Source organism: Hirundo rustica, chromosome 3 (assembly GCF_015227805.2).
Source record: "Hirundo rustica isolate bHirRus1 chromosome 3, bHirRus1.pri.v3, whole genome shotgun sequence".
Lineage (NCBI taxonomy): Eukaryota > Metazoa > Chordata > Aves > Passeriformes > Hirundinidae > Hirundo > Hirundo rustica.
The window spans coordinates 24,643,402-24,669,280 of record NC_053452.1 but is presented as its reverse complement, the minus strand read 5'-3'; the positions used below and the strand labels follow the sequence as shown (position 1 = coordinate 24,669,280).

General features: G+C 37.5%; 1 protein-coding gene across 2 annotated transcripts in view; it reads right to left on the bottom strand.

Annotated features, from left to right (window-relative positions):
• Window positions 1-25,879, bottom strand: part of UBR2 (ubiquitin protein ligase E3 component n-recognin 2) — a 55,480-nt gene that overhangs the window by 26,663 nt on the left and 2,938 nt on the right. Inside the window, exons 2-17 of one of the 2 annotated variants that reach the window (XM_040058011.1) lie at window positions 23,286-23,545; window positions 20,826-20,904; window positions 19,258-19,371; window positions 16,244-16,371; window positions 15,882-16,020; window positions 14,115-14,177; window positions 12,763-12,883; window positions 10,145-10,252; window positions 8,555-8,643; window positions 7,617-7,715; window positions 4,857-5,020; window positions 4,668-4,767; window positions 4,017-4,145; window positions 3,075-3,258; window positions 1,980-2,041; window positions 1,102-1,212 (exon numbers count right to left, since the gene is read on the bottom strand). In XM_040058011.1, the coding sequence (XP_039913945.1) occupies window positions 1,102-1,212; window positions 1,980-2,041; window positions 3,075-3,258; window positions 4,017-4,145; window positions 4,668-4,767; window positions 4,857-5,020; window positions 7,617-7,715; window positions 8,555-8,643; window positions 10,145-10,252; window positions 12,763-12,883; window positions 14,115-14,177; window positions 15,882-16,020; window positions 16,244-16,371; window positions 19,258-19,371; window positions 20,826-20,904; window positions 23,286-23,545 (1,950 nt within the window). Of the gene's footprint in view, window positions 1-1,101; window positions 1,213-1,979; window positions 2,042-3,074; window positions 3,259-4,016; window positions 4,146-4,667; window positions 4,768-4,856; window positions 5,021-7,616; window positions 7,716-7,789; window positions 7,889-8,554; window positions 8,644-10,144; window positions 10,253-12,762; window positions 12,884-14,114; window positions 14,178-15,881; window positions 16,021-16,243; window positions 16,372-19,257; window positions 19,372-20,825; window positions 20,905-23,285; window positions 23,546-25,879 lie in introns of both variants that reach the window. The other variant, XM_040058012.1, reaches the window with a different exon arrangement.

Sequence of the window (25,879 nt, the reverse complement as noted above, 5' to 3'; positions counted from 1 at the left end):
AGTTAACACCTCTCAGAATTAAACCCTATTCCTGTTGTAATCTAAGTCTTGCTGAGAATATCATTTGAGACAACCACCCTAGTGGGTGGTACTGACACCACAGTACCCATTTTATAGCTGTTATGCTTGAAACACCTAATTTATACAAACACTGAGAACATATGTTTAGAGATGAAAGGAGCCAGTCCCCAGAAGTGTAAGAGCTAAAAGCCAAAAAACACTTAGTTCTACACTGCTTCTAATCCTTCTGAGGGGTCTTCCAATTTCAACTCCTTTATAAATATAAATAGTCATGATACCATAATGCTGCATATTTTTATATCTGAGACATTTTTATGTGGAGGTGATGAATGCATTACCACAGATGTGCAGACCTAATTCTGCACTTCCAACTGTTGCTGCACAGTACACAGTAAAAAAGCTAGAGTCATTAACTGCATTAACTAAAACTCTACACACTGAGAACTAAGTTCAGTGGCTACTGCAGAGTCTGAAACAAAAAAGCAACTCCTGACTTAAAAAAAAAAAAAAAAAAAATCAGACGCCAGTTTAAAAGCAAAAATACTCAAATGATGCCAGTGCCGATAAAAATTCCTACCTCACATTGCCTTCCATAAGACTGACATAAATAAAATTTCAACTCAATACAGGAGAAGAAGGTTTTGAGGTCTGGAAGACCAAGAGCTCCCTCTGTACTCAGCACTGGGGAGGTCCCACCTCCAGTCCAGTTGTGGGCCCCTCACTTCAAGAAATACACTGAGGTTCTTCCACGCAATCAGCAATAGGACAAGAGAACACAGCCTCAGGTTGTGTCAGGGGAGGTTCAGGTTGGACATTAGGAGGAATCTCTTCATGGAAAGGGTTGTTACAAATTGAAATGGACTGCCCTGGGGGCGGTGGAGTCACTGTCCCTGGAGGAGTTCAAGAGGTGACTGGACATGGGCCCCAGTGCTGTGGTCTAGTTCACAAGGTGGCGTTTGGACAAGGGTTGGACTTGATGATCTCACAGGTCTTGTTCAACCTAATTGGTTCTGTGAGCCTGTGAAATGATCCTCAGGGAGTTATCAGGAAAGAGCGATTCTACAGCTACAGTGCACTTACCTGATTAACGAGAGAGAAACCATTCCTTCTCCACATCCCTGCATGCACTTGGGCACACAGGACTAGGCATCGTAGGGGATGTTCTATTAACATAGGCGGGCTAAGTTCGCTCTGCGTTAAGAAAATGCAATATTTTGATGTACATAGAGAAAATAAGAGAAAATGGGACTGAAATGAAGGGGAATGATATTTGTGATCATTAAAATATTTGGGCACGACAAAAGACAAGCAAATCCAGCACAAAAGTTAAATGAGCCTATTCACAATCTTTCAAATTGTTGTTAATCGCTCTTACATTCTGTCTTTGCTCCACACAGCTACTGCATGAGGGCTTTAGTTTATTCCTAAAGACAGCAGCTTTCATATTTTAAAACATCAACACCAGGAATTTAATAACACTGTAATTTCATTTCATTCAAAGGTTAAGTACTGCTTCCTTCCAAAGACACTGAGATTTCTTCTCCCAGTTAGGTTTTATCCTCTTTTATTTTACATTTTTTGACTACCCCTTAAAGAAATAGCATATCAGTAAGAAAAGGCAGAAAGCAAGAGACAGCTGGGGAAGAAAATCAGAACCCGGCTCCAGGAGAAGGAATCAGATCCTGCCTGGGGTTCCAAAAAGCAGTTTCTACTACAAAAAGGAGGTTATGCCACCTGAGTCTTAGTTACTTTAGCGAGCAATACTGATCATCTATGCTCATGAAAATCTGGATATTAATCTTTCAAGAGGTAATTTTATATATTAAAGATATTCTCTCCGAGTAGAATTCATAGTACAAAGGTCCTTTGGTTTATTTAATAATATCCTACATTTACATGACCAATTTCATATTCAGCATTGATTATATTTAATGAATATACTACATTTAATTACATACCAGGGGCAGCAGCTCTGGAAATTTATATGCCACTTCAGTTTTACTCAGCAAAACATGCAAGCCTGCATAAAGACATGAAAAAACCATACAGAATATTACATGCAATATTTTGTGTAATTCATAGAGGACAAAAAAGGTAATCTAATTCATCCTTGGACCATTGTCTGGACACAGCTACAGGTCTGCAAATTTATCACCTTGGAGCTACACAGCTACTTCCTGAAGAAACATGTTACAAAGTACACATTTTAAGAGAATTGAGGTTTTCCCATCCTAACTGTATAAACCTTGCAGTACAAGTGAGATTTTTGCCTTTTCTTTGACTCTGTCATGTCCCTGCAGTGAGAGCCAAGAGTCCTTGGTCTGTTAGGACAAACAATCAACAGCAGATACCTCACCCCTTTTATCAGTCCTTGGGGGGTTTATAAAATACCTCAGGAACTAGAATAAGGCCCCTACAAAATACATGAAGGTTTTTTGGTTTGCTTTCTTTTGAAGTTACAAGGACTTTGCTCCAAGATTCAACTAATCAGAGCTTTTTGACACTGAGCTGAATGGCACTTTACCTAAGAATTACTTTTTTCACGTCATTATTTGTGAATTTATTTTTATCACATTCTTTCTGATTCTGTAAACCAAAATTCACAAAGCTTTTTTCAACACAACTGCTGAACAAGATAGACACAATATGAAGAGAAAGGCATAGCTCAATTTTCTGGTGACACATCTGTTTGATAAATCTGTTCTCTAACAGAATGTTGATTAGTCTATTCAATCTGACAGCTAAACATACCCCAAAACAGTCAACCACAGTCCATATTTTGTCACAGTTCTTTTGCATCACTCAAGTGGCAAAAGCAGCAGTAGCTGCCTATAATACAAATCCAGACTCAAGCTCCCCCAGCCTGAATGATAACAAGTTCTCTGGTGCTTGAGAGCATCTGGCCTAGACGCTACCAAATCGCTAGAAAATGGCCAAAAATCATCCTATTCAGGCCTTAAACAATGCTTGTGTGTGTCTTCATGTACACACAAACACATATCACAGCTACAGAACATTTTTCATTTCCTGAAATATTTTTCAACTGTTCATACCTGCAAGTAAACGAGAAACTGGGAGATGGATGCTAACTTTTTCCTGAGAAACGCAGTATCTGATGGTCTCAACTGAATGTCCACACATACTGAGGACAATAGGCTGTTCTCCATCAGTAAATCCACTATGACACTGCATCAACACAGTCAGGCATTTCTTGTAAGCTTCAATCAATACTTTTTCCTAAAAGAAAGATTGCCGTTTACAGAGATTATGAAAAAACCCACATCTCTGAAAAATAATACAGACAATGTAAAAAAGACCCAGAAGGGTTTGTGATTTCTACCTTTAACAACAGTCCTGCAAAATTAAGATAAGGAATCCAACAAAAGAGCCAAATAAAGGAGGGCACAAACTGCAAAACTCCTACTCGTATGACTGATTAGAAAAATACCCACTAGGATTTTGTTTGGGTTGGGGTTTTTTGTAACTGACATGACGGTAACTTTCTGAGCAATGAGCTAGTAAAACCTGCACATTAAATACCAGGAACAGATTAAAGCCAGCCTGAATGTTCAGGTATTCCAGGATCACTTATTCCACAGCCATATTTTATCAAGATCAAGTTCTGAACTCCTGAAACTTGAAACACTTACAGAGCAGAAACAGGATTTAAAATAAAGCAGTATTTTGTACATCCAGGGTCTACTCCTCCATTCCCTCCTCTTTGAAAATTATAACCTGATAGTGTTGTGATAATCACAATCTTTGGATGTGTGACAAAACTCTCTGCAGTATTCGTAAAAGGCTTGGTCACGTTCTTATGAATTGGTCAGTAGAAACCACACTTGTGTTTAAATACAGAAAAGATTTGCATTTTCTCATAGAAGATGTCCTTGGCTTATGCTGAAGTTGTGTTTAGGTCAGTTTTTATATGTATTAATATTTGGGTTTTATCCCTCTTCACACAGAAAAACAATTCTGAAGGAATTAATCCTTACATCTAATGCACACCAGTCCTGCATCATTGAAATAACAAGGGTTAATTTCATCTGCAGTGTAAACGCTGCCTCCCACTCTGGTTCCATTTCAATGTGTTGTCCTACTTGACGGGTTATTGGATCCATACCCTAGAACAAGAAGAATTATACATTTCAACAATGTATCACTGAAATACACTGGCAGCAGTAGCAGAGGTGTGAGACAGTGGTTAGGTATCCTTATAAACATATTGTTGCTGCAACAGGTAAAAAGAACCTTGGGGGAATGAAAGAGAATGAAACCACAAGTGAAGAGGTCTATTTGTGTGTCAGGAACAATTTATTCCTCAACACAAGGAGCAACTCTGCTGACACTTAAGATGAAGCAGATTTTGCTCACAATTAATTGTCTTGTCTGCCTCTACAAATGCAAAATGTGCCACAAATTACACTTCTCATTTTGATCTGCTCTTAATTTTTATTGTCCTCTACAGCAAATTTTTAAAAAGCGAGGCAAGATGTTACGTTTTAGGAAAATGTAGTGGCTCCAAAACTGATGAGGCACTAAAGTCCTAAAACGAAGAGCAGATCAAATTTCAGCTATTTTGACATCATAATAGCGAACTTCCTGCTGAAATTTTGCCAGATTTTGTAATTCACAGATTTACATACCTGCATACATTTGAGTAATTCTAAGAAGGCATCAAAACCCTCCAGGAACTTGCGTCGCAAGTCATCTGACCACTCCGTTGGCTTACTTATCAACACGTACCTGGGGAGATCAGAAAGATGCAAGTGCTCATTTTGCCTTTTTTTTTAACTCCTCAATTTCTCAAATCAGCACATAGTTAGTTGACTTACTTGAGATCCAAAATAAGGCTCTGGACACGCCTGAATTTGAAAGCCTGCAGAGCAGTGTAACGTTCAAACTGAAACCTGCCTTGGATGTCACGGTGCCTTAAGTGGTCCATGAAAGTTTTGATGATAGTGGTCATGAGATTCTCTTCTGTTATTAGCATTCGAGCCTATTCCAAAGTACATTGAAATCTGCTGTAATTAACAAGCTAACAAGATTTTCACACTGCACCATGAAGCTCATAAAAGACATTATTTTTTTTTATCCAAAATAATTAGATCAATAATTAGAACAGAACACTGAAAAGCACTCTTCTCACACAATCACAGAAGACAAAAAAAAAAAGGAATCTAGTCAAAAATTATCATAAGCCAGATTTCTTTCTTCAGATCTTTTCTGCACAGAAGTCTGTCTGTGGTAAGGCTCCTGCTAACCTATGTAATTATGGCATAAGACACATTATTATGTGTCTTACAATTAACTTGTACCTCCCTTTAAGTATGTGTTTGAGCCCTCTAGGGGAGTGACAGCTCTTCTGTTTTCTGTTTACAAATTATCAAGAGCTGTGGTGAGCAGAGCCTCTTCTGAACCAGTAAGGAACTGAACATGCTATTTCCAAATGGAAATTTCAAGAAATAACCTCCAGTTTCCCTCAAGGTCTGCTGCATATATCCATGTATTGTATGAAAGAAATCAGCGAAGTCTTGACAAAGCCTAACCTAAGCCAACTTCACAAGAGAGGAGGGGGCACTAAGCTATTGTTACCATTCGGGACAGCTCAAACACCGATACGTAGAACTCCGGTTCCTTCGGTGGGCATTATAGCAAATGTTTATGGAAAGACAGGACTTTTATACAGCATTTTGGCACAATGAATATTATTGGTTGGTTCAGACCAACGCCTCTTAGTACCAGTAAACAACTTGGAAAAACACCAGGTGTCAGGAAGAAGATATCTATAAGGATTGTTTTGGGTTCTTCCTTATGATTTCCCAGGCTGAAGTGGGTGAGTTATGTACTTGGCTTCTCCCACAAGCTTCAAGCTACTGCCTGGAGCCTAAAATCTAATTTCTGACCATTGTCAGTTCTCACACTAAGCTACTGCCAGCTCCTACTCATGAACACTTCCATAACTCCCCCATTCTGTTGCTTTTCCAGGTTAAATGGGATGAGCCTTGCAGTCCTTGGATCTGGCTAGCAGACTCAACAAGACTGGCCACTCTGATCTACCACAATGACATTGTGGCCCTTGACTAGAGCTTCCAGGTTCTACAGCTGCTAATGATAATCCAAAATGGTTTCTAAAATGCTGCTGCAGTGGGGGAAAAGAATCTAATGATTAACATTTCCCCCCCAAAAAATCATCAGCTCAACAGAGCTGCCCATCCACCCGCAAAACAAAAAAACTGCAGTTCCTTGAGATATCAAACTCTTAAATTACTAAGATCAGTTCAAAAATGTTACTGAAGGATGGTGGGGTGGTTTAAATTCTTTAACTTATTCATTTAGTTAAGAATGAGTGGCTATAAATATATTAAAAAATAATGCTTAGTTCATATGATAGAAGCTTATATAATTACTTTCATGTCATCAATCTATTCTATCATTCTGCACAACAGCCAAAATGCATTTGCTTTGCTTTTTTTGCATGCTTTTAAAACAGAACACATATAAAAGGGGCACTGCAATTACTCTGCCCTGGGAAATGTCTGAAATTACTTTTTCAAAAAGTATGTATTGATACACATATTGTACCATCCCATCTGCCAAAGGGAAAAATACCATAACCATCTGAATAATATTAGTTGGTTAAATCTAACAGTAAGTCTGAATATTGGCAACATTCTTACTGAAAGTATCAAAATTAAGAGGCAATACAAAATTGTCCTGAACCATGGGAACAAAACCCTGAGTTCCTGTTGAATTCCCATGAATACCATCCAGCCCTAGGAAACTGAAGAAGTTTGCTCAGTATTGTGACTGCCATGCTACTATTGAATTTAAGAACTCAATGAAGCTTATTAAATTTGGGAGGATTCAGAAGCATTCATTTTCTAAACAATCCTGGGTATGAAAATCAGACTTTTATTCCAGTCCCAAATTTTAATTTGCTAGTCCATAATACAAGCAAAGACAGACTTAAATGGAGACTGGAACAACAACAAAAAAAGTTTCCCAAACAAGCTGGTGAAAGACCAGCAGATTTAGTGAGCTGGGAGAAGTCACAGTGCTTGTAGCACTGAAACAAAAGTTAGCTGGAAATTTAAAAGAAGGCACTGTCTTGAGACTCAAAGTACCTAAGGAAGCAGGGAGCATCATGAGACAATTCTTGCTAGCACTTTTGTTGATTGAAAAATGAACATAAAGTGGATCACTTATAAAACTGCACAAGAATGGTGCTCTGAAACCATGATATGCAAACCATAATACAGATTTCTACAAACAGTAAGTGTGACTCAGTATGATGAGGAATTTAAATGTTATCTGTATGTATCTCTAAATAAATATGAAAGCACCTTTCTAAAAAAAAAAGTAAAAGAAAAACGTAAAAAGAAAAACCAGAAACACCCAGCCCACTCTGGGAAGCCAGACTGAAACTTCCCAATGCTGAATGCTTTAACTCCTAAACCCATAGCAATGTATGCAAACAGTCTGACTGTTCTGCATTTCCACAATAATGTTAAAGAAATCTGCAGCCTTGAGTTATGAACCTTGAGAGGCTTTTAACAAATAAAGATTTCCTTTTTTGGTCTTTTAGTACTTACAAGAGAAGGCACTGTGAATATCTGTATCGAGAGGTCAGCAATTGAGAACTCTCTGTCGTGGTCATCTTTCATAAAATCACTCTGCAATCGCTCATAGTTCTATTAAGAAGGAGGCAAAAAAAGGCAAGGAGTGCCAACTATCAGTTTTTAAAAGAAAGACAGGCACTACTCACCAGAGTAGGTACAGTGAAGAGTTGGACAGACAGAGCAGCCACCGATACTGCCCGTTCGTGATCATCCTCCATATAATCTCTCTGCAACTGCCGGTAATTCTAAACAACAAGGGGAAATTCACCTCTAATCCACACTGACCTGATTTTTTAACTTAAATGTCTGCTCTGGGAAACTTTAATGCCATGAAAAAGGGAAGAGTAGCTCTAACGGATTATTATATGGCTATACCGTACAAAGAATATGACAACTTAATCTGCTCACATGTGAGATGTACTCACTTTCATTTTCACAAAAGGCTAAAATTTTATTTTCTACTCAAGAGTCTGCAGCAGAGTGAGCAGAATTTTGCAGTGCTGATTTAAAGCGTTTCAAATACCAGTTACTGCAGAAATACTAATCAGCATAACTGAATTTCAGCACTATTTCTGAGCAGTGCTTTAACAGCTTACACCCCAACAATGAGCAGCGATTAGCTCTTAAGAACTGACAGCCTGCATAGCTGATGGTGAAGAGAAAAACATCTGAACTCCTTTACTTCTGGAGCATCTGAAAGGCCATTTCCTCCTCAGGAGATGAGATGTCATTATAACTAATATACCGAAGAGGAAAATAAGATTTCCAGCATTTCATTTCAGGTTTTCACTTCCATAAAAAGTAAAAAAAAACAACTGGGTAACAGTTAATTTAAATCACTGTATGCTAACTAGACTCTCTTCACTAGACAGTTTTAGCATCTAATGGCTCTTTGTAAGAAAGATACTTACTCTTGCAAAACGGATGGCAAAGAGTTTCTTGTATTTCAAATCCATAAGAAGACTGCTCATGAATAACTGGTGATACACGTTTCTAGCCCCTGTCAAGAAAAATGAATGAAATATCACATGTCACAGTTTTCTATCAACATATTATGGAAAGATTTAGAAAAGTAAACTTCTACAGGATGAGGTAAATGTGCATTTCAGAGTAGAAGCTGCTTTGATAAAGTCTGTGAGGTGGTAGCAAAGGATGAGGAAGAATAATAAACCAAAATTCTTCAAGAGGCATTATTTATTACACCTGTACAAGATAACATTGTTGAATGGGAATGTATATCATCAAATATAAGGAACGTCAGTAAAACAAAAACAGAACTCTGTTCTTCCTGAGGATAAAAAGGGGATTTAGATTGGAAAAGAGGACACTCCCATGAGAAGTCTTGGAAACGGCAACAAATTTTCCTAGTTGTGAACATCTCCATAAAATAATCAGCTAAGCTATCTCTGAATATCTAATCTGTCTGGACAGCCTCCCAGAAAGTATTATCAATACAAATTATATTCATCTCTATGTAGCTTGGAAGCAAATATACATATGCATAATTTCTTCTGTAGGTCATTTTCAAGTCAAAAGCCATGACTGTTTCCTTAATGGAGAGGAACTATGGAATACAAGAAAAAGTAGAGAAATATTGATGTTGAAAGAGAAATGCAAAAGTTACTCCTTGCTTACATGAAAAACATTATCCTAACAAAACCTGTATTAAAAATATTGTAATGCTCCACAAAAGTAGTACCTCTCAGATTACAGTGCCAGGACTTCATTCTCAAGATAAAAGGTACTAGATAAACAAAATAAATAATCATTTTCTCCATACTACATCCACTTTCCACCTTATTTCTTACTTATTTTATTGGTACTCCAAGAAGTTCCCCAGGCTGACATATTACATTATTACCTACCTGTCCTTTGTGCTTCTCTTTCTTACACCTGGCCTTACACATCCTTTCAGAATATCAGATCAGGCAGGGAATCAACGAGGGAATAGAAATTAACTACCTCCCTTTCTTCAAAATTACAACTTTTCTAACTAATTCCATTATATCAAACAGCCTTTCAAAGTTTCAAGAGCTCTAAAACAACAGAACAGTAATTTTCACTGAATGTTCTCAGAACACTTAAGAATACCTCATGAACACAAGCACAAGTCAAAGCAGAAAGACTGCCTCATCCCTTAAAAACAGGCATTTTGGTAGATATTAAATGGATGCTGAGATCCTATAAAGCACACAAACCCCCAATTTCTCTATCATTTACTCAATTTCCATTAATTATCACTATCATTTGCATATTCAAGTCAGTTTTAATTTCAGACCAATTTGAAAATTTAGACCTAAAACCAACCCCATCTCCAGTATCTGTATGTTCATGTCTTAAATACACTCGGGAGTATATCATAAAGGGAGAGATTGTAACAAATTAGGCAAAATTATCCATAATACACCTCAGTAAAAATGATCAAACATTAACAAATACAGTAAAAGGAAAACTTAGGCATAGCATCCTCTAGCATTTTCCTGAGCTTTGAGAAAACTCACCTTTCCACAGTTTAGAATCATACAGCATCAGCTTATCTACAAGAGAAGAATTTTCACCATCTGGCCCCTCTTGCAAACCAACCTGACACAGTATTCGGCGAAGGCCATCTTAATGAAGAGAAATGGTACCAGTTAGTTACAGCCCAAACACAGACGAGTGTTATTTTGATATCCTGAAATTTTCATACAACACAAAAGCCCTCACACTGCCCTCTTTTCCATGACAACTCAATAACAGCACTCATATTTTGCTGATATAAACACAAACACTTCATACATCGCAAGTTTCATGCCAGCCTTGTGGAACATTAAGAACATAGTGAAAATCGCCAAATGCAATGATTTGATTTAGAGTAATCAAATAAAAATTGGCTTCCTTAAAAATGGCTTACTAAAATAACAAACAGTTACACAGCAGACTAATTCTCTAGGTTTTCATTTTCCTGATTAGACCCCTATGGAAAGGAAAATATAATTCGTATATGAAATTACTCATATTCATCTAAGAGCTTTTTGTTTTCACTTAGGAGTTGCTATCATTTCAAGGGTTCTCTGCATATTTTTTTCTAATGGAAAGAAGCAGTAACTCGAATTATATGAACATATTCTATGCTTGCATCTGAAACAGAGCACAACCCAGACATGGTCCTATTAAGAATGTTCAACCTGGCTTTGCACTGCAGGTAATACACATTCCCTGAGAACTACAGGACTTAGAGAGCCCTTACTTCCACACCCTGCTTGGCATCTCAGCTCCTCAGGCAGAGTGGGCAGTGGCTTAGTGCAGCATGGTGCAGTAATATACCCTCTGAGAACCCCTACAGCAGGTTGGGGTTATTCCTTTTTGCTTTGCAGAGTTCAATTCCAACTACTTTTATGAAGGACACCAAAGTAATGGAAACTACTGCATTGGTCAACAATTGTCAAACACTTACTCCTGAAGTGACATTGGCTGGGAAGGATGTAGTGGTCCAACCTATGATGAAGTTCCACAGCAAGGTTTTTTCTTTTTTAGTGACAAGAATTTGTCTCTTTTTTTGACAGCAATCATCCAGCCTCACTCTGGCACAGCAGAAGACCCTTCCACCAGTCACCCAGCCTTTGTTCAGGGACATTTCAGTGTAACCACCCAAGCAGTGCAACTCTATCACCCCATGTTACAGATGACTGGTAACAGACAAACATGTTTAAAAGTTTGAGCAGAATTTAGGTTTTTGGGTGTGCTTGTTAAAAACCAGACTCAGAGTACAAGACTGCATCCCAAGACATGGAAGACAGTTCAAGCAAATGAGCACACAGATCACAGACTAAATGTATGTGTGCTGTTTACAATCAAACACGCCTTTTGCCCTTCTGAATCATAAAGAACTCAGCATTTAATGAGCAGAACTCTTCAAAACTTCAGAAACACTACACACACAACTCAAACAAAATTCAGTGCTTTATTCTGTAACTTGAGACACATTGACATATTTGTTACTTTTTTGCAACCATCATTTAGTGCTGAAAATTAATGATTGTGGCACCTGGCACAAATGACATGGCACAAGACTGGGCTTAAAATGAGAAAGAGAGTGCCTGCCTACATGTTTCACTGAAAGGGAAATCTATCACAGAAAGAAACTATCTTCATAACTCCTTTCCATTAATACCTACTGTTTACCAGCATCACTGGCAAATAGTTGAACAAACCACTACCCTAAGTTTTGTTCAAAAGTTTAATTTCCTTATCTTTAAAATTTAAACATAAACTACTTATGTTTCAAAAATGAGAACATGTCATAAAGACACTGTGCATGGAATCTTGGCTCATTTTCCAACTATCAGTGTAATAAAACAGTCTCTGAAAAATGTTGCGCCTATGCAGAACGTATGTGCAGTATGACAGCTGAGCATGCTTTGCTAATACTTCTTGCTAACATTTCCAGATGAAAAAAATACAAATTGCAAGGGGATCTGTATCTATATTTCTCTGTATCAGCAGATTGTCACTTTTCCTTTCATTTCCCCTCATACCCTAAATCTTTACAATCTTATGATTTACCAGGACAAATGGGGAACCAAAACAAAAACCGAGCATTCCCATAAAATCTGATACTGTGCATCTTGATTCCTTTGAAGAAAGCTCTTTCAAAAAATCTGATTAAGATTTTGTCAGCTTTTATACTTACCAAAACACGCCACAATTCCTTGCATTTTCTCTGTTCTACTTAGCAAAAAATCTAAAGCAATCACTTTCATCATCATTCATCAAATTACTTCTGAATAATTTTGTTTTATCTAATCAGACAGGTTATTTTCAGCTTACTGCATTCATTTAAAAAGAAGTAAGGACTGAAAAAATAGCTTTTTGGCATACTGCATTTGACAGCAAGTCTTGGCTTCTGTTCAACAGCAACTAAACAGAAAAGACTACGTAAGACTGGTAGCACTTTCACATGGAAGTTAGAATGCAGAACAGCACTCCAGTAAGAGAAAATAGAATGAAGTCTGACAAGTTATTAATAGCTTTGCCTTACACATTACATATCTGAAATAAGTAGACAAAATTGCTTCAGAAAATCAGCTCCTCTCACAAATATTCTCTAACTTATCTCAGAAAGGTCAATTTTGCCCACCTGAATATCCAATAATACTGCCAAGCCAAGTTAGAAGCTTCAGACCAAAGCTCTGATGGGCAACAATAGATGAATGCATAACTTGCACTTTCAATGGCTTTGTCTGACGACTGGTATTTCTCTTTAAAAAGAAAAGGAAAAAGGAGGCAATGCATATTTAAGTGAGGACTGATACATACTTCTATACAGAAATGCAGCATTCCTATGATTAACTTTGATAATTTATAATATTAATACATATTCTAATTACTAACACCTACATAGCAAACCCAAAAAAGTCTGAACTTTGTTTATCCTATTAATATTTGAAGGACCTTATTATGCAATATCAGCACATTTAGGTCAATCCATTTTCCACTCTTGGCCTGTTATCAATGCTCACACTGATCTGCTGCAATTTACTGATAAGCAATCCCATGTTCAACCCAAGACAGCCATGCATGTTTGTCCCTCCCAACATGACAGGCAAGTCACACAGCAGCCCATCATGGAAACTGACTGCCCACAGACTATTTTCAAAAATACAAATTAAATACACAGAGTTAAAACAAGAAAGAATTTACCCTCATCTATGTGTCAGAAAGCATAATAATTAGATGTTACATATAAAAGCCATTTGTTCTTTGCCTGCATGGGCAGCAAGTTAAAAATATTGCACAACATCATCCTTAAAAATATGCTAATGCTTTCAAAATACCTCAAATAGTTAAAGAACAGTAACTCTAGTTGCAGTATCTGTTTTTCAATGGTTGCAGTATTTATTTCATGTGATTAAGTACTGCACTGCAGCAGTTAACAAAAAAAAAAAAGACAACATTATTCACACATTTTTACACAGAATATTGCAATATATATATTATATATGTGTGTGTGTGTGTGTGTGTGTATATATATATATATATATATATATATTAAAAATGCATAGACGCAAAAAGAAAGTATTTGCAGTTTCACATTTGGATTTAATCAGTAATAATTTCCGTAACTGTTGCTGTGAAAGACATAAGCAACTTCACACTGTAGGAGAAAAACTATAATTTAACTTCACTGATCTGAACTATAATGTAGTTCTGTTTTAAGAAGGAAAAAATTGTCTGCAAGCTTCTTTTTAGAAAATTATTTTGGGTGTCACGTAGGCCATAGTAGGGAAAAAAACAGCAAAAGACCAACAACAACAAAAACCCCATAAACCAATATTTTCATATCTCCGTATTGTAAATAGTATCTCCAACACTTTGTATCATTAAAATATGAGTCACTATGATAACAGTATCACAAACCGTGTAGCAAAGCCTCCTTTTGCTTTAGATAAGGCAAATAAGTAGATAACATCCCTTACTGCCATTACTTACCACTATTACTGATTTAGCCTGATCACAATATTGGAAGTCTCCGTATCGAACAGACCTACGGCCCTGCAAATTCAGAAAGATGTAACATTACCACCAGCTCCTAATCCAGAAGTCCCAATTCTGTGTTTTACATTAGTAAAAAAACAGAGTAAAAGCTTCAGATGCATGCTAACTATTCTGCCTTTCATGCTATTTTCACTTTTTTAAGTACTGTATTTATTTAGATACTTGGATTTCCCAAATGTACCCAATACTTATACAAGAAAATAAAATTGTATCATATATTCAGTTACCTGTTACATTAAACTTTCTGTGTATAACATTGTTCTTAAGATGAACAAGGAAAATAACTACACTTCTTTTATTAAAATACTGAAAACATTAGTACAAAGGCATTATTCATTAGTTTTGATATAACTTGAAGATAATTCAGTGCCTTTTAAAAAGCAGATATTAAAGTTAATTGGTCTTTTAAACATACAGTTGAAGCACTTGTTTTATTCCAAAAGGAAGGGTTTCAGTCTTTCTCTACTGTCAATCCATACATCAAAATAGATAGTTGATTGAATTCATAGTGCACTGCAGACAGGAAAACCCACTGGTATTTTAGATCTGATGCCAAATTGCTGCTTCAGGCATAATATTCTCATTTTTTTCACAAACATGCTCATGTATATATGCATTCATGTACATATTTAGAAGTAGAAGGGATCAAAAGTAGGGAAAAATCTGAGTCTATCCCACAAAACACAGCATGTACTCCAGTCAGCTCATATTCAGGGATCAGATGTGAATCTTTTGGTTACCGGTATCACAAAAGATAGAGCAGTTATAACGCAAACCCAACATCTAGCTCAGTGTTAAGTAATACGGAGTGGTTCTATTTCCTGCTCCACTGACCTCCTTGAAGTACTTTAACCACCCAAAATGACATTCCTATTGCCATTTTGGAAAAGATTTCCTCCCACACCACCCCTTCCCCAAAAAAGGCGTAAGTCAATAAGACAAGTAAAAAAGACACTCTTTTTTCATGTCAACTGATTACAGGTTCATTGCAAAAATAACAAGGTGCAGTTATCCAATGAAGTATCAATTGCTTAAAAAAAAATGCACAAGCCACACTACAAACACAGCTGACAGAGTGCTTCTGAAACTGAAATACCAGTTACAATTATATTCAGCACACAGTGATTCTGAACTCACTGCTCCTCCTAAAAACTGTGGTAAATGCTTTTACCCCTTCCTGCCACTATAATCTGACAATTACGAAAAAGAAAATTAAATTAAATTTTAAAAAGAAACCACAAACCATGGGTAGTTCCACAAGCACCAGAACAAAAGCAGTCCGTTATGGATTTTATCCTTCACACTTAACTAGTGCTACTCTGAGAAGCATTTCCTATGTTTGGAGCCTATTTAGGGGCTCTTTCAATGTCAGCTCCCTGGTTCAGTACGGGAAGGGCCAAAGCTGCTGCCTGTCCTTGACAGAGGAGTGAGAAACACCTTGGTATCTACGCTTACAAGACCTACAAGAACACATTTACATTGAAACATATTCAGTATGAGGTCTGGTTTGGACTGGCCACATAGTATTTAGGCACTGAGACATTTAATATTTAGTATTAAGGCATTTCAGGGTGGTATGACACACAGGACTCAGAGACTCACATTAACTACACACTTTGGGAAAACAGACTAAAGTAAGTATAGTCATAAAACAAACATTAGGTCAAGGTAATTATAAGCTCTAACAATTAATTCACTTACATCTCTATCTACTGTTGTTGCAAAACCAATGGCTTCCTTCTGTGTACAGTTGACAGCCTTCTGAAGAGTATAAATAACTTGTTCATAGGTATGGACTTCATCATTAAACAGCATGCAGTAGTAAGTGTCACTCTTCTCACTTCAAAGCAAGGATTGAATTTATGTCATTTAAAGCAACGTTAAAAGTAAAAGCAAGAGCAAAGGAAAAAATATGAGAAATACAAATCTACTCCAATTATTGTAAACAAAATATTTCTGACAATTTTAGGAAAGGCAGAAAAGATTCTTAAAATCAGAACTTGCATTTTCAACTATAAATATCCGTAACCCTTTAAAAGCTAGAAGACAAATATTATACTTACATCATTTCTAGTCCAGGCAATTCATTTTCCTTTTCCCACGTTAATATATCTACTGCATATTTAAAAGTAATGGCAAAAATATTATAAGCTCTTGCTACCATATCTTCTGGTAAGTGTACAAGAGGATCCTGGAAAATAAATATAAACAGCAAGCGAGAAATTAAATGTCATTCAAAACAAACTGTCAAATTTGCACCTCTCTTTATCAAAGATGATGTAAGCATCTTTAACGATGTCTTTCTTTAAATGACTTTTCAGTTGAAAGGAGCAGAGTCAATAATCATCCTGTTTTCTTCTTCCAGTTCTACACTGACAGTCACCAAAGCTTTACTCTAACATTCAGTACCTGAATGTTGACTTGCCTCTGATCACCCATTTACATTTTCACACAGTTCTTCCACTCTCACTCCCCTTGTTCTCACTCCTGCACACCTTTAAAGATAGTTCTTTGGAAGAACTTTAACCTCAGCTGTATTAAAATCTGCTTCTTCTGCTATGCCTTCGAAACTATAATTTCAAATCCCTGTATCTTTTGTTCCGCTTATCAATATTAGTAAACTGCAGAATACAAATGACCATGCATCTCTTGTCCTGTTTTATATGCAGCATGCATTAAAAGGCATAAATCTTATCTATCCAGGCTTATACAACATGCAGCACACTGGCATCATGATTTATGATGCATGTCTCTTATAGGCTGTGGTATATAAATAATTAACTCCTGAAATGTAAATAGGTGTTTCATAATCATCTGTCCACATCTCAGTCTTGCTCACAGAGAGCTGCTCTCCTTTTGTCTGTGCACTGTGCACCCATTTCTGCCCATTCTGTGCTCTCCATTTGACAAGTGCAGCCCCTAGAAACTTGTCCTGCTCTCTGTGCCAGAGCAGAATGGAGGCTGCTGCAGGTGGGGGGAATGGGAATGTGGAGGGGGAGGAAGAGGAGAGCTGCCTCAATCTGCCAAGTCAAATGGACTACTTTTTGGAGCAGCAAATGAGAACTACTGGCAACTCTGAATAAGGGAGTGCAGGTACCACTGCCATTTCTCTCCAGTCCATTTCAAGGATGGTGAATAGAAATCATCACAAAAGTCTTCTCTTGAAGAAGTCGTCTTTTACTGTATCAAAATTTAGAGAACAACTAGTTCCTCTTCCACAAACCTGGGAAGGGAACACTGCATGGCCTGCAGGTCACCTGGATAAACACTATACACCGGGTCACTGACTCGATTCATCATTTGATATTTTGTCATATGTGTCATTGTTAACAGTGGCCCAATTTCTGGCTTAGGATTACCTAATACTAAATTCTGTGCTTTACTACAGTTTAGGTTGTATAAAAATGGCCACAAAAATCTTTTCCCAACTTAAGTGTGCATCATCCTAAAGGAGGCTCTTGACAGTCAGCAATTCACCTGAACTAATAAAGTTTATCCCCTACAGTCCAAGACTCTTTGGGAGTATTTGGAAGCTTTACAAGAGTGGTAACAACTGCCATTTCTCTTTTTTTTTCCTTAATTAAAAAATTAACCAGGGTATGAAGAAGTATCAGCCATCAAAAGCAAAGGCAAACCATAAGCAACAGCTCTCCCTCCATTCCCAGCACTTTCAACAAAGGCACATACATGGGCAAGGCAAAAAACAGACTCCAATAATGCTCAACAAACCATCCCTAATCTATCTCAAACACAACACTGCATAAGACATCTCACTCTCCATGGTTTATGGGGAAGAAACACAAAGCCTGCCCAGAACCTTGATTTTTCTGTCGGGCATAGCCACTCTGTGAGTATCTTTGCGCACAGAAGTAGCAGTCCACCCAAGATTTCACAGCAGGAGTTTCCTAAGGCTGCTGACTAATGTAAACTGGCCTGTAGACCTAGTGGTGAGTCCCGCAGCCATGCTAGAGTCTTAGGGCTGAGAGTGAGAACAGATCTTAGAAAGACCACTGTCACTGAAAATACAATTCCAGTTGCTTCACGTAAACCATCAGATCAGCAGAATTACTACCAATGTTTGCCTTACATTCTTCCTTTAAAAAAAATCTCACAGCATTACATACTGCATGTATATACACTACATACTATGTAAGAACAGATGTGAGTGACTAGGTCAGAAGCCCAGTTAGCCACACTAATTCCTGAGACATACTAACAGATAAGAATATAAGCAGAAAACAGAATGCTTCTCTCATCTCCAGTAACTTGAGGCACTAACACTTCCCATACCAAAGGTGGAACCTACAATTTTAAATGGCCATTGGTAATTTTTCTCTCCACAACCATGTTAAATTTCCTTTCAAACATGTATAAGCTTTTAACAATAGTGTTTTGCAGTAGTTAGCCCAACAGCTTGAGTATCTCCTGTAAGATGGGGCATGTCTTTTTACATTTAATATGTCCAAGTTGTTATGCTATGAATCTGTGGTAAAGATGTGTTCTCTATTTACCTTCTCCATACCAAACAAGCTCTTTTAGAGACCTCTGCCTCACATCTCCATTATGTCTTTCCTGTGACAGCAAGGTATTTTGATTTTTAAAAATCTGTGCACTTCCCTTTGGTAAGAATCAGAATATTTGTTGCACAGCCAGCTGAACTTGGCTTCTTGGTGTAGATGATTACATGCAGGTGTTTGTTTTGGGGGTTTTGTTTGTTTGTTTGTTTGTGTTTGGTTGTTTTTTGGGGTTTTTTTTGCATGTGGCAGAATCCCTTGACCTCTCAGAATATACAGAAAAACAATCTCGCAGAATATACAGAAAAACAAAGAAACAGAACTAAAGCTGCAGAGGTGACCAAGATCATACACAATGAAGCCTTTAAGCAGAAAACATTTTAAGGAACTTAACATACTAATTTTTGCCTAACACTGTGGTTCAAATATTACTTTTAAAGTTCCTACAGCCTCTCATGCAGAGTATACAAGACTAAAAATAACCTCACATGAACAATTTATATATATATACATATATACAAGGTTAACAATGTTTTGAAACATGATGCATCAATTGTAATTACCTCTTCTTCTGCAGTTTCTGAAGTGTTAAGTTCATGCTTTTGACAGTAAGGACCTTCCTTCCAAGCTTCTGTATCACCACAGTCACAGAAACCTCCTCCACCTGATGTTGTCATCTGAAATAATTTAAAACCAATGCAGTTCATCTGAATATGCATATATATAATATATGCACATTAAGAAATGAGTAGTCACAGCTGTACTACAAAAGCATGATCACAACACTTAGCTTTAGACAGTACCCTGTTAAAATAGAAGTGGAATCACATCTACTTTTATGACATCTGAAAGCTCGTCTACCTCATCAGTGTGCCTATGTCAAAAGAAAAAGCCCTGAACAACAAAAGACCTTCAAACACCTCCACTCTGCCCCACCTGAAGTTTTCAGATTTTCTGACTCTATTACTTGCCATGGCATCTGTACTATGCCAAATTCTCACCGTTTTAATCTGAACAAAGCTAAATCATTTCACATGGCACTATTATACAGTGAGTAAATGACGTGCTTTATGACAAAAGGAATTGAGAGACTTAAAATTTTTCACATATGTAAGCACAGAAAAAAGCATTGGAAAATTTTAATGGTATGTTTACACTGTTTTAATAAAATTTATTTTAAAGACCACCTCAAGTTAATAAGTATAGTAATACTTCTTTTTTTGAATCAAAACTATTAACTGATACATAGAAGAATTCTTCTTTCACCTATTTTTGGCATACTTGATATACTCTATACACACAGGCACATCTTAGAGTATCAACAAAACTAGATGGACATTTGAAAGAACATTTGCTTACACTTTTGGACGTTATCTAGACTTGTTAATTCAACAGGCTCGAAAAGTAAAAACCTATGTACAAGAGGTAAGCTGATATCAGCAAATTTGGCTGGGTTTCTTGATAAAAGTTCTTGTGCTTGGAGTTTTTTCCTGAATCCTAGTGTTTAGTGTAACCACTCAGTGAACAGATTTACATTAGCAGCAGTGCAGTATTGTAAAAAACAGATTTACAGAAAGGCTGCACTGGTAGTTTTCACTTAACTTCTTAGTTTAAAAACACACCAAGGTCTAGGCTTTGCAGGATTTTTTAAACTACCCTGTACTACTAATAACAGTATATTACTAAAATAAACAGCATTTACAGTTTCCATTTTCTATTTTAACTTTATGTTTAAGTGTTACATAGAAGTGGCTTCTTACTAAAGGTTTTTCAATAGCTTTTAAAAACAGTCAAACACAAAAGTCAAAACAATTCAAAACCCAGTCTAAAGCTATAAAATTCACTAAAGGGCATGTGTTAAAAATAACATACATTTGTAAGCTTAACTGTTGCACATAAAGTTTAATTGCTCAATATTTTCAAGTGTTAACTTCCAGAAGTTACACTCAGATCAAAACACTCATATTCACATAGGATTACTGCAGACATTCTGAACTTTGTGTTCATTCAGCATTTGGAAATACTGTATACATTCTTAAACTTGATACTGTTTCACACACACACACACACACACACACACACACACACACAATCACTAATAACTATGTCATTATCCTGCAGGATCACTAACCCTGTATCGGTGCTCTCTGTGAATGCTTCCAAGAAAGCATTCCATACACAACACACAAGTTGGGTCAACTGCGCAGTCTCTAAGAACAGCAACAACAGAAAGAAGAAAAAAAGCATTAAACACTTGCTTTTGCCTTTAATTACACATTTTACAACAGATAATTTTCAAATATCACTGATATAAACCTTCTAACTAACATATCTATTACTCTGAAAGAGGAAAGGGGTGGCTTTAAAGAGGGGAAACAAATGAAAGAGGAAAAAAAAAAATCTGTTCTCACAACAGAGGAGCCCTTAAAACATTGTGTGAGTAGTATGTCTAGCTGGGTAATACAGACATTGCCTTCAAGAGGTGAGACAAGTAGACAGGCAAGTACACAGATGAGTTACATAACCCAGAATAAACCCAAGTAAGTTCTCCCAAGTACAGAGTAGCAGCATCCATGAGCTCCAGCAATCAGAGAAGACATTTTTCACTGAACACTGGGTAGAAAGATCGCACGCAACAGACTAAATCTGCTTCCAAGTTCAGCCCTACAAGCTCAGTGATGAGCTGCAAGAACACAATTTTCTCAACCAGGAGATCAGAGACCATAATAAGGTCTTGCCTACAAACACTCCTGTGTTAGACAGAAGGAATATTTCTAGTAAAAAGGGCTAAAACAAATGAGAAAATTATGCATTATATTTAATTGTCCCCCTGAAAAACACTGAAAATGCTTGAACTCATGTAATGCAACTTCAAGGCACCTCAAGATTAAGGCAGCTGGGTTTTGCAATGTAAAAATAAATAGCAAGAGAATGTTTGGCTTATGATTATTATTATTAAAACCAGAATTCAGAGAAACAACTGACTTTGTTTAAAAGAAAACCCTAGAGATTACATGAAATCTCATCATAAAAAATTCTCTTAATTTCATTTAACCAAAATAAATGATGGAAAGATCATCAGGCAACCATGACTTACCATGCACATGTATTTTCTCCAGAGGAGCCACTAAAAGTGAAAATGTCCAAGTAAAATTATACCAAGCTCTTCTGTTCTAGAATAGTTTATGTCCATGGCATTATTTTTTTTAGATTAAAACAAAAAAACCAAACAAACCACCTCTTAATGCAACAGTGCACCTGCAGGATTTGGTAGATCAATTCTACGATACTGAATGTTGATTCTTCAGAGCTCTAAACTTGTGGCAGTGTACTTACAAATTCAGTACCATTTGTCAAGTAATTTCTCAGACAAGTAACTGTGCCTACACCTAAAGCAGAAGCAGACCTGTAAGCTGCACGACTGCACAGAAAATCCACCGCTCTTAATGTGGACTTGGAAAATAATACTTCGCTGTATTCCACAAAAGCTGAAATTAAACTCTCATTTTCCTTCATCACCAGCCATAAGTTAAAGAAAATTAACACACAACAGGAATCAAATGTTTCCTGATCAACAACAACAACAACAAAAAAGAGGGACTCCATCCTCAGTGTGTTAATGATCAAATACTGTTCATATGGAGCAATGAAAATATTGGGAATTACATAATTTTCTTCTAAACACGCTTGCTTTCTCAAGACCAACAACTCAATATGTATCTGAAGTACCCACCAGTTTAATCTTATCCCTCTCATCATAAAGCGGTCTCAAAGCATTTCCAAACCCAAAGGACACTAAGGCATTATGTTCCTAGAAGAGCAGAGCACTAGAAAGAAAAATCCTTCCACTATCACTCTCTCCTTGTAAATGAAGGGGATGGAAACCCAGACAAATAAACCCTTGAAATTAGAGATACATTCTGTCCCCCATGTCACCTCACTAAGTGTTCAAGTGTCCCAGTGAGTGGTAGAAACCACAGAAAACAAGAGGAATTTGTGACACAAAACCTAAATTACAAACAGTTCAGAAAACAGAAGATGAAAATGAACTTACAGCTAGTAATACAATGGCTTAAAATTGAAGATTCTTCTAAATACTTATAATTGGTTAGGAACTTCCTGTTCTCTTTCAAGTAAAAGTATTTTTAGAGCGATCTAGAGGCAGGGAAGGAGCTAGAAGCTGGCATGCTTGTTTAAAGCATCTGATAGATTGGCTTAGGAGCCATGGAATGAAGTCTAAAATACAGGATCAACACTAACAGCTGATATTAAACACTCAAAATACACAGACATATACTTGTCCACTTACTTCTGATTAATGCCCTTTTATCACCCTGAAAGGTCACTCCAAATTCTTTCTTAATCTTGCATTTCTTTTGTACAGAAAACATTCTACATTACACTGATTAATATTTTTCCATTTATACATGTGTGTTACTCTTCCCCTGATCCCACCTGTCACGAAAGACTGCAAGGTTACTTAAAAAATACATTTCAGCTATTAACTTTTCACTAGGACAGTATATTCTTACTGCAAAATGTTCCATGACTTCACAAATCATAAATACTTCACAGTATTAAGTTGAACTACCTGCAAGAATACGTAGGCTCTCCCACTTTAAAGACGCGGCCACAGAGATGGGAAGGTTTGTTTGCTTGCTCAAGCTTTGGAAAACCAAATGCGGGATCTTCACCACAAAGATACCATTCCATTGGTCCCAGCAAAACGTGTTGTGCCAGCATGTCTTCTCTCTGAGGGGCAGGGTTGGGACCCCTGCAGTAAATTTTTGGTACATAATAGGCCAGATGCTGGTATACTTCTTTCTGAAGGTCATTTGCTTGCAGCCATTTCTTTTGTATTAGAAGAAATGAGAACACAAATTCTTCATTAATAAACAGATCAAACACAGTTCCAGCCATTTAGGTTATTTTATTTCTAAATTAAATATCTAAAATGGCATTGCAAAACTAGAAAGCCACACTTTCTTCTAAGTGTTAAATCTAAATGATCACAAAAGACAGATGTTAGGAAAGGAATACATTTTATCATTTTTACATAGAGAAGACTTTAGAGAAAAATATCACTAAAATTTTCCTCCAGGATGAATGACCAGTAAAATGCTGGCAGTGATTTTTAGGATACGGCCTAGACTATGTTGGTCACATTTCTCTGGAGTGCAGACAGATGCTGCCAGCTTGGGACACAGAGGACCAGCGGGAGCCTGGAGTTGGCTAGGAACAGAGACAAAAAGTACATGGAGAAAAGCAAACACAGCATTAGGTAACAGTCCCTTTCTCATTTAATTTCAACAAATCACCTGTGAAAATGAGGGAGTTTTGGTTTCTCCTGCAACCAAAATAACTCACTTGAATTACTATTTCAAGTGTGATGTTAGATCCATGAATTCTTGCACTGGGTTTGTGAGGCAAGGTTTTGGGAACAAGGGGGCTACAGGCTGGTTTCTATTAAAGCTGCCAGAAGCTTTTCCATGTCCAAGAGAGCCAACACCAGATGGCTCCAAGATGGACCCACAGCTGGCCAAGGCTGAGCCCATCAGATACAGCAGTAGCCCTTCTGGGATAACAGATTTAATGAGGAATAGCACATTTAAGGGGACAAAAAGAGAGCAATAACAGCTGGGAGATGTGAGTAAGAATATGGGTGAATAACAGCTCTGCAGACCCCAAAATCAGTGCAGAAGGAGAGGCAGGACATGTTCCAGACACCAGAACAGAGATCCCAGAGATCCCCCTGCAGTCCATGGAGGTCCAGTGGAGAACAGAGATCCAAGAGGGATCCAGTGCTACAGCAGCTGGATGCCCCAAAGAGGCTGTGACCCCACAGCAGGAAGCCCGTGTTGGAGCTGGCTCCTGGCAGGACCTGTGAACCCATGAGAGAGGAACCCATGCTGGAGCAGGCTCGCTGGCAGGACTTGTGACACTGCAGGGAACCCACACTGGAGCAGGCTGTTCCTGAAGGACTGCATCCCTGTCAGACACCCAGGCTGCAGCAGTTCATGGGGAACCGTAGCCCATGGGAAGGACTGACACTGGAAAAGTTCATGGAGCACTGTCTCCCATGGGAGGGACCCCATGCTGGAACAGAGGAAGCATGAGAGGAGTCCTGCCCCAGAGGAGGAAGGAATGCAGAAACAACGTGAGGAACTGACCACAACCCCCATTCTGCATCCACCTGTGCTGCTCAGGAGGTGGTAGGGAAAACACGAGTGAACTTGAGCCAGGGACAAAGAGAAGGATGGGGGAAGGTGTTTTTAAGATTTGGTTTTGTCTCTCATCACCCTACTCTGATTTGATTGGTGATAAACTAAATAAATTTCTTCCCTAGTTGAGTCGGTATTGCCCATGACAGTAATTGCTGAGTGACCTCTCCCACTCCTTACCTCCACCACAATCCTTTTGTTGTATTTTCTCCCCTCTCCAGCTGAGGAGAAGAGCGAGAGCAGCTTTGGTGGGTACCTGGCAGCCAGCCAAGATCAACTCACTACAATTCTCTTAGTCAATCAATTGTAAAAAACAATGTTGGCAGTTTTTAAAAGGCATCAAACTACTGAACTGCCCTAAGCCACTTAAAAATTCACAGCTTCTCCTATTTTTTTTTCCCCTGGTATATACACACAGAATGAAAAAATACTCTAGGACAACATTTGTTTTATTTCTACCTTGTGGATAACAAATTTAGAAAGGTTTAAACTGTAAGTTAAGAGTGCAAGGTTTTTATAATGAACAAATGGGAGCAAGCAGATACTGCAAGTGTCCACTGATTAAATCCCGTGTTACATAAACAGCCTCAGCACGTCATTTCTCATTGTAAATGTGACAACCAGATACCCCCTGGCAACTTCCAAAAAGAGAGTTCAAAATCAACCCAAAATTGTACATGAAAACGCAGAGTTAATTATGCCAAAATAAATGGGTTTGGTGATCAAATGTTAGAGCTTGATTTACTCTGAATTATTAGGAACTTCCTCTAAAGAACTTACGTTTGAGATAACACGGTTGTTGTAAGTTCCTTGGGACACAGACATTCAGAGTCAGCTGAGCATCTGTGCAGACTGGCTGCATTTTTGCCTTTTTTTTAAACATATTGAAGTCGTTTCATTTACTAGACATGTTTCTTCAAAGTAGAATTTGGTATTTAAAAAAAAAAAACCTAATTCGTCAGGG